We start from the raw sequence: 13550 nt of genomic DNA, 5'->3' as shown, positions 1-13550 counted from the left end.
GATGCTGCCTGACCTGCTGTGCTGTTCCAGCAATAAAGTTTCAGCTTTGATCTCCAGCGTCTGCAGACCTCACTTTCTCCTCGAACAAAACTGAACACAATACTCCAACTGCAACCTTACCAACATCCTGCACAACTGCAACATAACGTCCCACCTTCTAACCTCAATGCCCTGATGCAGGCCAGTGTGCCAACAACCTTCTTCACTGTCCTGTGTATCTGTGACTCAAATTTTAGACAACCATGCACCTGATCTCTAATTTCCTTTGTTACACTACACTCCTTAAGACCCTCTCATTCATTATTAAACTCCTACCTGGATTTGGCTTTCCAAAATGCAAGACGTGACCCTTACTTATGTTAAACTCCACATGTTATTTCTCAGCCCACTTCTGCTGCCGATCAAGGTACTGCTGCAATTTCTGGTAATGTTCCTCATTGGAACCCTCCTATTTTAGTGTCATCTGCAAACTTACTATCCTTCCAGCCCGGCACCGCCTTCCTGGCCTGCAGTCTTCTTCTTGACCTCTCCGCCTCCATCCTACTCCGACCTATCACCCTCACCTTGACCTCTTTCCACCTATCACATTTCCAACGCCCCTCCTCCAAGTCCCTCCTCCCTACCTTTTATCTTCTCCTGCTGAACACTCTCTGCTCATTCCTGAAGAAGGGCCTGTGCCCGAAACGTCGAATCTCCTGTTCCCTGGATGCTGCCTGACCTGCTGTGCTGTTCCAGCAATAAAGTTTCAACTTCAGCCACCAAAGCAGCTTGTGTTCCCACGCAGCAGGATCTGGATAACATCCAGGCCTGGGTTGATAACTAGAGAAAAATATACACGCCACATAAGTATCATGACACTGAATGGCATTATATTCCTGAATGTCTCAGTTTCAACATTCTGAGGGTAACCATTGGTCAGAAACTGAGCTGGACTAGTCATATAAATTCTGTGGCGACAATCGCAGGTCAGAGGCCAGGAATCCTGCAGCGAGTAACTGACTCCTGCGCACTCACTGTGGTGGTTCAAGAAAGCATCTTACTACCATGTGCTCAAGCGAATCAGGGATGGGCAATAAATACTGGCATAGCCAGCAAAACCCACATCACATCAATAACTTTAAACAAAAGGTGTAAAATAAATGCTTTTCCAGGGGATAACACCGCCACACCCGAACAGAAACAATTTTTTTTCCCACTCCTTAGGCTAATTCCCTAGGCAATGTGCACAACTGGGTCAGCTGTGGAGATGAAATTCCTGGGGCAGAAAGAAACATTTCGGTCTTAGGTGATCAGATGCTGACATAGCACTGGGTGAATAATGGGCTAAGACTGAGAGTCATAGTCATAAAGTCATATGGCATGGAAACAGACCTTTCAGTCCAACCAGTACATGGCGAACAGAATCTCAAACTGAATTAGTCCCACCTGCCTGCCCCTGGGAGCCCATATCCCTCTAAACATTTCCTGTTCATGTACTTATCCAAATATCTTTTAAACATTGTAACTGTGCCCACATTCATCACTTCCTCTGGAAGTTCATTCCATACACGAACCGCTCTCTATGTGAAAACGTTGCCTCTCGTCCTTTTTAAACCTTTCTCCCCTCACCGTAAAAATAAGCCCACTAGTCTTGAAATCCCCCATCTTAGGGAAAAGACAACTACCATTAACCCTATCTATACCCCTCATAGTTTTATAAACTTCTGTCAGGTCATCTCTCAACCTCCTACGCTCCAGTGAAAGCGGTCCCAGATTACCCAGCTTTTTTTAATAACTCGAACCTCCATACCCACCAACATTCTGGTCAATTTCTTTTGAACCCTCTCTCAATTAATAATCTCCTTTCTATAACTGGGTATCAAGAACTGTATTCCAGAAGAGGCCTCACCAATGTCAACATGACTTCCCTACTCCTATACTCAAAGGATTGAGCAATGAAGGCAAATGTGCTAAACACTTTCTGAACCACACTGTCTATTGTGATGCAGGCTTCAAAGAATTATGCACCATTTCCCCTGGGTCCCTCTGTTCTACAACACTACCCAAGGCCCTACCATTGGCCGTACAAGTCCTACTTCTGTTTGTTGTACCAAAATGTAAAACCTCTTTAATGTTTCAGGCTTCCTTGCATTTCTTCATTTTTTTTTGCCGTACAGGAACATCACTGAAGTATTTCTGTCGTGACTATCTACTAAATATAGTGGGGTGCAGAGATTAACTGCAGATCTTTGAGTCGTAGACTTGTAAACACTGATTTATTCCCTGTTGCGTACTTACACTGTTTGCGATTAAAGAACAGATTGGGAAATATCATAAACAAATCTCAACAAACTCAAGGTTATATATAACCCTGGAATTCACTTTAATGATAAATTCCCTACACTTACCCAACATGTGCACAGGACCGGTGGACCTGTGCGTGCTTAGATTTATAAGGCCTGTAATTGTCATTCTCTATTCATGTTCAGTTTCAGATTGGCAGATAGCCCTTAACAGGAACTTATCCAAAATAAAACTGCTTGGCCTGCATATTCATCAACTGCAGCCCATACACAGTAAGAGAAGAAGCAGTGCTATGTTAGGAGTCACAGCGCATAAAATACCATGCTTCCATTCCTGGCTGATTTCAGACTGAGCAGCAGAATGCGATTCTTGGACTGTGCAAGGAGGTAAGTAAGCAGCCTGTGTTCCCATGCCTGATAGCTGTCCAGTGAGTGAAGTACCCAAGTATGACTATCAGAAGCAAAAAGCCATGCAATGTCCTGTACTGCTGGATAACATCACTGCTCACTCATTGCACATGGTCAAATTACTGCTGTTTTCCGAAGAAAAGTGGAAAACAGTGAAAAATACCTAATTAATGCAAAAGAAAGTTCTTTTCTACGTGAAACAAAACATTTTTTCTTTACTGAAAACTATAAACTCTCCTGTGCAAATGAATAAATTCATAAGAGTTCATAAAACACAGGAAAATAATTAGGCCATTTGGCCTATTGAGTTCAATCCACCTTTTGTACATGGCTGTTAGGTTTCTCAACCACATTCTGAACTGAACTAATCGTATAAAGCCTTTTCCCTGTAACCTTTGATCCCCTTACTAATCAAAAATCTATCTTTGTCTTAAATACACTCAAATGACTTGACGTCCACAGCCCTCTCTGTGGCAATGAGTTCCACAGATTAACCATCCTCTGGTTAAAGAAATTCCGCCTCATCTCAATTCTAAAGGCTCGTCCCTTCCCTCTGAGACTGTGCCCTTGGATCATAGACTCTCTTGACAAGTGGAAAACATCTTCTCCACATCCACATTATCCAGGTCTCTCAGTATTCTGCAAGTTTGGTGTCATGATGTTTGCATGGACTCTTGCTGCCTCTGTCAATGCCAGTGGCCAATATATTTTAATCCATTATCAAACCGTTAATGAGTCGGGTTAAATAAAAATTAAATGGGTGATTAAAACATCAAAGCGATATTTTTATCTGATCTGTCAACATTTTCATGGTTCATTTTGTATGGTGCAGCATCAAGGTAACTGAGAATGAAGAGTGGCTGAGTAAATGTGATCAAAAACTTGTCAATAACTGCAGCAAACTCTCTGTATTAATCACTAATATTGCAAGAGGTTATTTTCTGACTTCATACATGCATTTTCCAAGACATTTAGAAAGTCAGGGGATAGGTATCCTATTTCTCTGAGAATACACCCCAATCAGCACTGAGTTTGAAAATTACTTCTCATTTGAATTTACTTGCTTCTGTTCACTTCCATTGATCCCAGACTGTTTTTATTAAAGTGCATACATAAAAGTTACCTTGCAGAGACTGGACATTCTACTTACCCACTCTACACTACCACTGATCCTCCTGCAAACTCGTAGTCCTAGTCACATCTTCACAATTTTTGCAATATTCCTAAATTACTCTTTCCATCATTCACTTATCTGACCTTAGTTCATTCTTTAGATGTGGGCTTGCTGACAAAGCCAGCATTATTGCCCTGAGAGGGCGGTGGTGAAGTGTCATTATTAAATACTGCCGTTCACATGGTGAAGCTACATAAGATGAAAGGAATGGGACCAGGGCACTCATCCCACTGGTCTGCAACAGCGTTCAAGCAGATCATGGCTGATGAGAGTCATACAGCATGGAAAAAGACCCTTCGGTCCAATTCAACTATGCCAACCAAGTTTCCACTGTAAACTTTTGCTATAAATTCTGTGTCTTACAATTGTGTCTTCCACAACCACCTGATGAAGGGGCGGCACTCTGAAAGCTAGTGTGCTTCTAATCAAACCTGTTGGACTATAACTTGGTGTTGTGTGATATTTAAGTTTCCCAATCTAAACTATCCCACTTCATCTACATCTCCCATCTTAGCCACATGTACTTTAATATCTTTGGTTAACAAAAATACATAAACCTCAAATCTAAAATCATAATTGATTGAAAAAATAAGTTGCAGTCTTCTCCCAGCTATTGTGTGCAGAACTGTTTCTTAATTTCATTCCCAAAAAGACTGGTTCTCATTTTTCGACTATTCTCTCTAGTCCTAGACTCCAAGTAATTTTTCTTATATCCATCCTATCTTAATCAAATTTGCACTCTAAATTCGAGAGGTGCCAATCAGTGATTTTATAATCCCCCTCAGAAATTAGCCTACAGTTATCATTGTGGTACACTGCACTCCGAGGCATAGTCATCGAGAAAATAAGGGGGAAATAGCGGTTCTCCAACCTCCTGGTAATTTCAAAAAAAGCTGCAGCTTGGTCATATCCTTTTTGTTTGCTGAGGGTAGATCTCGGTGGATGATGGCAACATCTCAGCTAATCAAAACCAACTGCACTCTTTTCTCCAATAGCATAGAGTATTGAAATCTGATTTTTTTGTGTTTGTTCTGATGAATGCAAAACAAAAGGTTTCAGCAACATGTCTCTCTTTTCAGCAACAATCAAGTTCTACACTGGCAAGCAACTGCTTAAAATCCATTCACCATTTTTGATCATTCACTTAATCTATCAAATTAGATTCCCTACAGCATGGAAATAGGCCATTTGGCCCAAAACGTCCATACTGACCCACCAAAGAGAACCCACCCAGACCCATTCCCCTACCCAATATTTACCCCTGACTAATGCACCTAGCCTATACATCCCTGAACACTATGGGCAACTTAGCATGGCCAATTCACCTAACCTGCACATCCTTGTGATTGTGGGAGGAAACCCACGCAGACACATGGAGAAGGTGCAAACTCCACACAGACAGTCGCCTGAGGGTGGAATCGAACCCAGGTCCCAATCGCTGTGAGGTAGCAGTGCTAACCACTGTGTTCCTCCTTGTGATTTCACACTTCCATTTAGATTGCTTACAATGGGTGGAAGCTTCCCAACTTTAACATTTTCAGATCTCTGGACAATTTCAATGTCTTGACCCACTCACTTCCACAGTCCACCTGCTGGTATTGAGTGACTGGAGACCACATTCCAAATTAGCAGGTCTACCCCGCTCTTCTTGTCCAATGGCTGGTGGATCTCAAGCAAATGAGAGAAATCCGACAACCCAGCGACCTGAAACGGACTCAGCCTCACCAGATGAAGTGAGCACTGCTGACGTAGATTGGTGAGCATGATGGTGCCTTAAAGTGAAGGCAGTCAGCTGAAATCTTTAAGACTGAGAAGGCCCACAGCGATAAAGGCCATCAATGTGGCCACAGCTGTGCCCTTCCCATCTGGTGGAGCGATGTGATTGGGGGGCGGAGGGGAGACTCTGCTGGCAACTTTCGGCACTTGTTGCACTTTCAATGGTCTGCAAATCTCTATTGCTTTTGAAAGGGTGACAATTTGTATGAGGTTCCTGTTTTCAGTAAGGTGCAATTGGCCAACATGAGTGGGAATTCAGCATGATATCAATATAAACGACTTTAGGGCACGTAATGTCCCACAGGATACAAAAATGAAAATTCCAAAAGAATTTTTATTTTGAATAATTATATAGTTATTTCCAAAGCAATATCTGGCTTTCCCTTAAAACATGGAAGATTTGGAATTCTACAACCTTCCTAGAATTCTATACCTTCTATATTAACCATCCCATGGAGGTGCTGTGGGAATACATGCCTTATTTTTAGTCAATTTTGTGTTCAAAAAGAGGAAGGATATCAGCAGACTGGGAACTGGGAGGTTTATTCACAGTAAGCATTAACAGCACAGCTTTCAAATCTATCCAATATGCCTTAATTCCCATCTCTCCTCTATAACCTGAGTCTCCCACATTTCTATCATCCCATTCTAGTCAGCTTTGTGATGTCTTTGGTGAAAATGTTCATGATGTGACCTGGGTCCAATTGCAAATCATACATGACTCGTCCATGTTTCCGAGGGCAATTAGGGAAGAGCAATAAATCCCAAGAATGAATTTTAAAAAAACGCACTCTTAGCAATTGACTGAGGAGGTTTGAACCCCTAACACTGAGATAAGACTCGAATGGCTGAGCAGAGGTGGAATGAGAGTGAGGACATCAATAAATAAATGAACTGGAATCCTTCTCCTGCCCCACACTCACATGTTGGACACAGTTGCCAGGATATTTCTCAGGAATGCTTTTGGGCAGCTCCCTAAATCCAGCAGAAGTTTGCATTGTCTACCTGGGGTGTTGTTGCTCTTCTGGCAATGTTACTGTGACTGAATGCAGAGGGTCCCTGGAAGGAGGTGGGTGGGTGATCGGGTTAGACTCTTGAACAACATGGGGGAGCCATCAGAGACCAAACCCCAGGAAATTCCCGGCCCCATATTTGAAAACAATCTTTGTCACTCTCGCTAAAGTTGGCAATGTAAACACAACACCAATCCATGAAAAGCACAATTACAGAACATATATCTCATTCCTTCCTCGTTCCCACCTTAAATATCCGTCTCTTTCAGTCCATAACAGTCAGTGACTTCGTATATTTGATAAGCTGTGTGCTCTTTGAATTCCTGGCATACCCCGATGGAGATGGACTCCACTGGGACATTGTCTACCTTACTGGCAGCTGATGTGCAGGGCCTGTGCTGTCCCATTCGGATTTTGTTGGAGAGGTTGTTCATTTTCTCTCGGAGTTGGAAGGGTGATTTGGAGAAGGATGGGAAGAGTTTCCAGCCGTGAAGGCTGAGTGTCCGACTGGTGCCGCTGCTTCCACTGATGCCCTCACTGCTGCTGCTCCCTCGGTGCCTTTGGCTCAGCGCAAAGGAACTGTTCAGCGACAATGTCCTGCAGCTCCCGATGGACCTGCTCAGCACATCAGCCTCGGAGCTGCGCTCCGAACTGTAGGTAGATGCCCTCCAGTCACGGTGACCATACACTCGCCAGGGTGGCCGCCGTCTCCTCCGACACTGGCACTTCAGCAGCCTGATGAAGGCTCGTTTGAACTCCTTGCTCGAGCATGGGTATATAATGGGATTGATGCAGCTGTTGAAGTAACCCAGCCAGAAGATCACCTTGAAGACCACATCAGAGGGCTTGATAGACGGAAAGAAAGCACCTGAAACATAGTCAAAAACAAAAACCGATTAACTACTCTCTTTTTATTTTGTTTGCAGAGTGGGAACAGGCCTATTGGCCCCATCTGGTCAAACCCAGCACTGGGTCCCTACTATTGAACTTCACCCAGCTTTCTTTTCACTGAAGTGTAGGAGGTTGAGGGGCAACCTCATGGAGGTCTATAAAATAATGAAGAATGTAGATGAGGTGAATGGCAGGTATCTTTTTCCTAGGATGGGGGATTTCAAGACGAACGGGCATATTTTTAAGGGGAGAGGAGAAAGATTTTAAAAAGAGATGAGGAACAACTTATTTACAGAGAGAGTGGTTCCAATGTAGAATGAACTTCCAGAGGAAGTAGTGAATGTGGGTACAGTTACAACATTTGAAAAGGCTTTTGGATAAATACATGAAAAAGAAACGTTTGGAGGGATATGGGCTAGGAGCAGGCAGGTGGGACTAGTTTAGTTTGAGATTATGGTCGACATCGACTGGTTGGACTGAAGGATCTGTTTCTGTGTTGTACGACTCTTTGACTCTATCTAGTTTGATCTTTCTATCAAGTCAAAAACACCTTCCTTGCATCGACACCGGTGCAGTTACAGGGTCTACTGCAAGCTGACTGTAAAAGATATGTAATAAGCTCATTTGAATGATTGAATATCAAATCTGAATTCAATTTCTAGGGTGTTATTTATCCAATTTATTCAGATGTGACATTAATTGAAGTCACATTCCATTTAAATAGGAACAGAGAAGAAAAAGCTTGCCTTTACGCAGTGCTCTCAGCCACAATTCCAAACATTTCTCACTTAGTTAATTACCTCCTCCTCAATGTATGTGACTGCAATTAAAGTGTATGCCTAAGGCTATTTATGAAAGAGAAACTAAGTGTCAGAAAGTTGCACTGAAGGAGGAAGCTAGAATTAAATGACAGCTCAATCAGGCAGAAATCTGAAATGCCCAGTGGGAGCTAGTGGTAAGGGAGGGAGTAGGTGACAGCATACATGTGGTAGTGGCATGATGGTTAGCACTGCTGCCTCACAGTGCCAGGGACCTGGCTCCATTCTACCCTCAGGCAAGTGTCTGTGTGGAGATTCCACATTCTCTCTGGGTTTGACTGGGTTTCCTCTGGTGCTCTGGTTTCCTCCCACAGTCCAAAGATGTGTAGGTTAGGCGGATTAGCCAGTTGACCAGTTAGATGAGGGAATTGCAGGTGTAGGGGTTGGGTCTGGTTGGGATACTCTTCGGGGGGGTTGGTATGGACTGGTTAGCTTGCTGCCCTACTGTAGGGATTCTATACGACATCCACAAAGGGAACAAAGAACAATGAAAATTTACAGCCCAGGAACAGGCCCTTCGGCCCTCCAAGCCTGAGCCGAAAGTTTTTAACTCGAGTCACATTAGCATCCAACCAACAGGTGCCCATCAGAATTCAGATTGTTTCAGGTGCCCATGACTAATGTTGACATAAAATGGCTGCTGGGCACTTTTTAGCTTACATAAGATGGCCGAAAGGAAATTTAGCAGCTACATATCACAGACTTTCACAGTTAGATTTATGGTCTCCAGCCAGAGTTACCTGATAAGATAATGAAAGGTCCTGTGAGATTTATAGTAGGGTCCTGGTGAGAAAGACAGGGAAATTTAATGAGATTTCTGTAGAAAGACAACTCCAAACATTTTTAAAAGCAGCATCCTTGAAAAACCTAGAAAAGAGACACCTGGGCACTAACCACAGTCCCAAGTTTGTTATTTAGTGAAATGTGGAAGGAATAGTCTGATCCCACAGTATTCCAAACTTTTTAAGTAACTGTAAATTAAAATGCAACCTACAAACTAACATTAAGGGATGTTACTGAATTCCTTTAACAGATAGCTGTAGGCAGTAAAGAAAATGCCTGCTCTGCAAACCAGAACAGAAGCAACAAATAGTGTAAACAGATGACACCTAAGACAGCACCATGAGACAGTTGACATGGTAGGTAGTGTAGGAGGTTGTAAAACATGGTCAGTGTAACTTCAAGAAAATAATTAATTGCAGCTTTATAGCTCAGCAAACAGCTAGTGGAACTGCAGATAATTGAGCAGATCCTTGCATCCAAAGATCAAGGGGAGAAGGATAGAGATCATTCTAAGATAATCTCTGTCATTCTTTCACCAGTTATAAGATAAGGATGAGGGTGAGGTCATGTCCTGTTGTATCTTGAGAATCCAAAAACGTTTCTTTTAATGACTGTGAAAGTGATTGAATTCCCTTATCAATGGAATTTGAATATATGCTGTCTTATCAACTAAAAATAGTATGAAAGGTATTCAAAATAGAGACAGTAAGATTTATCCAGTAATGAAACTTCTGTTTAAAACCAACTTACAGCATGCAAATATCAGAGGTCCTAAACTGCAGCTGCAAGACAGAGGGGAGGGAGAGAGAGAGAGAGATTGAGAGAGAAGCTGCTTCCCAATTTGTCAGCTTTGCCAAATAATTATAACATTATTTATGACAATATAATTTTAATGAAATATAATGAAATTACAAATTCTATAACAGTTGGTAGAAATAGGTGATAAAGATGTCTGGTCAACATCATGAGATCATGGAAAGACCAAGGGCTGTCTGTAGAGATGCCCATCATTGATGATTTGGAGATGCTTCCGATTTGGAGATGCTTCCAATTTGGGCAGCACGGTGGCACAGTGGTTAGCACTGCTGCCTCACAGCGCCTGAGATCTGGGTTCAATTCCCCCCTCAGGCGATTCTGTGTGGAGTTTGCACATTCTCCCCGTGTCTGCGTGGGCTTCCTCCGGGTGCTCCGGTTTCCTCCCACAGTCCAAAGATGTGCAGGTCAGGTGAATTGGCCATGCTAAATTGCCCATAATGTTAGGTTAGGGGTATGGGTGGGTTGTGGGTCGGTGTGGACTTGTTGGGCCGAACGGCCTGTTTCCACGCAGTAATGTAATCTAATCTAAACCTGTTGGACTATAACCTGGTGTATTTTTTAACCCCATCATTGATGGTATGTTTACAGGATGCCCATAGTGTTAGGTTAGGGGTATGGGTGGGTTGTGGGTCGGTGTGGACTTGTTTCCACGCAGTAATGTAATCTAATCTAAACCTGTTGGACTATAACCTGGTGTATTTTTTAACCCCATCATTGATGGTATGTTTACAGGATTGGATGTGTAGTTTGGGGGAGTGGCTAATCATGATATCGGCGTTGCATGTAACTATTGTAACATGGAATGTATAAAAATGCTTGGTTGAGAGAAAGTAGCCTGTTTCCAAAGACCTCTCCCATGCTGTGCTGGTAAAGGGCTTGGAATAAAGATTGACTTGTGCTGCTGTACACAGTCAGGTAAAAAAAATGACTGCAGATGCTGGAAACCAGATTCTGGATTAGTGGTGCTGGAAGAGCACAGCAGTTCAGGCAGCATCCAAGGAGCTTTGAAATTGACGTTTATTCCTGATGAAGGGCTTTTGCCCGAAACGTCGATTTCGAAGCTCCTTGGATGCTGCCTGAACTGCTGTGCTCTTCCAGCACCACTGATCCTGCTGTACACAGTAACCTGCCTAGTTACTGACATGTACAGATCGAGCTGCTCAGAGGGGTGTCTGCTGCCACTCAGGTAAATTGCGGATGAAAAAGGTTTGGCAATGTGCATGGTGGAAGGGTGGGGTGGGGAGATGACTCATTCTGTATAGAGAAACAAAGTCCCAATCCTTCCAGTTAAAATCTGCACTTGGCTTGTGGCAGGTTTCACTGACTGGAAAGAGCACAGAGCTCACACACCAATGGGCTTCTGAAACAGCTTTGGAGTCTGAATCTCTTCATAGAGACAAAAAGAACTGCAGATGCTGGAATCCAAGGTAGACAGGCAGGGGGCTGGAAGAGCACAGCAAGCCAGGCAGCATCAGGAGATAGAGAAGTCAACAGAAGTAGTGCCAGAAGATTGGAGGATAGCAAATGTTGTTCCCTTGTTTAGGAATGGGAGTCAGGACAACCCTGGTAATTATACACCAGTGAGCCTTACTTCGGTTGTGGGTAAGGTGTTGGAAAAGAGATAGGATTTATAATCATCTGGAAAGGAATAATTTGATTAGAGATAGTCAACACTGTTTAGTGAAGGGTAGTTCGTGCCTCACTAACCGTATTGAGTTCTTCGAGAAGGTGACAAAACAGGTGGATGAAGGTAAAGCAGTTGATGTGGTATATATGGTAAGGTGTTTGATAAGGTTCTGTATGGTAGACTATTGCATAAAAAATGGAGTTTTCGGGATTGAAGGTGATTTAGCGGTTTGGATCAGAAATTGGCAAGCTGAAAGAAGACAGAGGGTGGTGGTTGATGGGAAATGTTCATCCTGGAGCTCAGTTATCAGTGGTATGCCACAAGGATCTGTTTTGGGGCCTCTGCTGTTTGTCATTTTTATAAATGATCTGGAGGTGGGCATTGAAGGATGGATTGGGACATTTTCAGATGACACTAAGGTAGGCAGAGTTGTGGATAGTGCCAAGGATGTTGTGGGTTACAGAGGGACATAGATAAGGTGCAGAGCTGGGCTGAGAAGTGGCAAATGGAGTTTAATATGGAAGTGTGAGGTAGTTCACTTTGGAAGAAGTAACAGGAATGCAGACTACTGAGCTGATGGTAAAATTCTTGGCAGTGTGGATGAACAGAGAGATCTTAATGTCCAGGTGCATAATCCCTGAAAGTTGCCACCCAGATTGATAGGGTTGTTAAGAAGGCATATTGTGTTTATTGGTAGGGTGATTGAGTTTCGCAGCCACAACGTCATACTTCAGCTGTACAAGACACTGGTAAGGCCGCACATGGAGAATTGTGTGCAGTTCTGGTCACTGCATTATAGGAAGGATGTGGAAGTTTTGGAAAGGGTTCAGGGGAGATTTACTGGGATGTTGTCTGGTATAAAGGGAAGGTCTTACAAGGAAAAACTGAGGGAACTCAGGCTATTTCGTTGGAGAGAAGAAGGTTGAGAGGTGACTTAATCGAGACATATCACAGGTTTAGATAAGGCAGTAAGAGCCTTTTTCCTCGGATGGTGAAGGCTAACATGAGGGACATAGCTATAAATTGAGGGGTTATAGATTTAGGATAATATTAGGAGTAGTTTCTTTACTCAGAGAATAGTAGGGACGTGGAACGGCCTGCCTGCAACAGTAGTAGATTTGCCGACATTAAGGGCATTTAAATGGACATTGGACATACATATGGATAATAATGGAATGGTGTAGGTTAGATGGGCATCACATTAATTTCACAGGTCAGTGCAATATCAAGGGATGAAGGGCCTGTATTGCTCTGTAACGTTCTATGTTCTAAGTCAATATTTCGGGTGTAAGGGGAGCTGTAGATAGAGGGGTTGGGGTTGGTGAGGTAGGAATTGGTGATCACAGGTAGAGAGTGCGATCTGGTTGGTCAATGGGAGGAATGAATCTGATTGGTAGCTGGAAGAAAGGGTCAGTTAGACGAATTGAAGGGAGCGTGAGGGGCTGGAAAGGGAGTTGGGGGATGGGAAGGGGGGAAAAGCACATTGTTCGAAATAGGTGGACATCTGGGATGCTGAGGAGTGGAATGTCTCCTCGTCCGAGCAGATGCGGCAGAGGCGGAGGAATTGGGAGAATGCAATGCAGGATATTGGGTGGGAGTTGTTGCTGCATCCTGCACCCAGTCTGAGCTGTTGCAGTTCATCAACTTTGCCCACAACTTCCACCCCTCAAATTCACTTGGTCCACCTTGGACACATCCCTCCCCTTTCGTGACCTCCCCAATTCCATCTCCGGTAACAATCACCAGACGGATGTTTACTATAAACCCACAGACTCCTCTCACCCAGTATCTTGCAAAATCTCCATCCCGTTCTTCCAATTCATCTGCCTCCACCACATCTGGGTAGATAGAGGGGTTGGGGTTGGTGAGGTAGGAATTGGGCAGCACGGTGGCACAGTGGTTAGCACTGCTGCCTCACAGCGCCATGAGACCCGGGTTCAATTCCCGACTCAGGCGACTGAC

At 43.5% G+C, this 13550-nt stretch overlaps 1 protein-coding gene across 1 annotated transcript in view; it reads right to left on the bottom strand.

Moving 5' to 3' along the window:
• adra1d (adrenoceptor alpha 1D) overlaps positions 1 to 13550 on the bottom strand; it is a 122585-nt gene that overhangs the window by 51251 nt on the left and 57784 nt on the right. The window contains exon 2 of the mRNA XM_043699683.1: positions 6901 to 7521. Within this exon, the coding sequence (XP_043555618.1) occupies positions 6902 to 7521 (620 nt within the window). The 3' untranslated portion in view covers position 6901. The remainder of the gene's footprint in view (positions 1 to 6900; positions 7522 to 13550) is intronic.

This window comes from Chiloscyllium plagiosum, chromosome 1, assembly GCF_004010195.1.
Source record: "Chiloscyllium plagiosum isolate BGI_BamShark_2017 chromosome 1, ASM401019v2, whole genome shotgun sequence".
NCBI lineage: Eukaryota > Metazoa > Chordata > Chondrichthyes > Orectolobiformes > Hemiscylliidae > Chiloscyllium > Chiloscyllium plagiosum.
The sequence above is the reverse complement of the archived record's forward strand: the minus strand, read 5'-3'. Positions and strand labels throughout refer to the sequence as shown.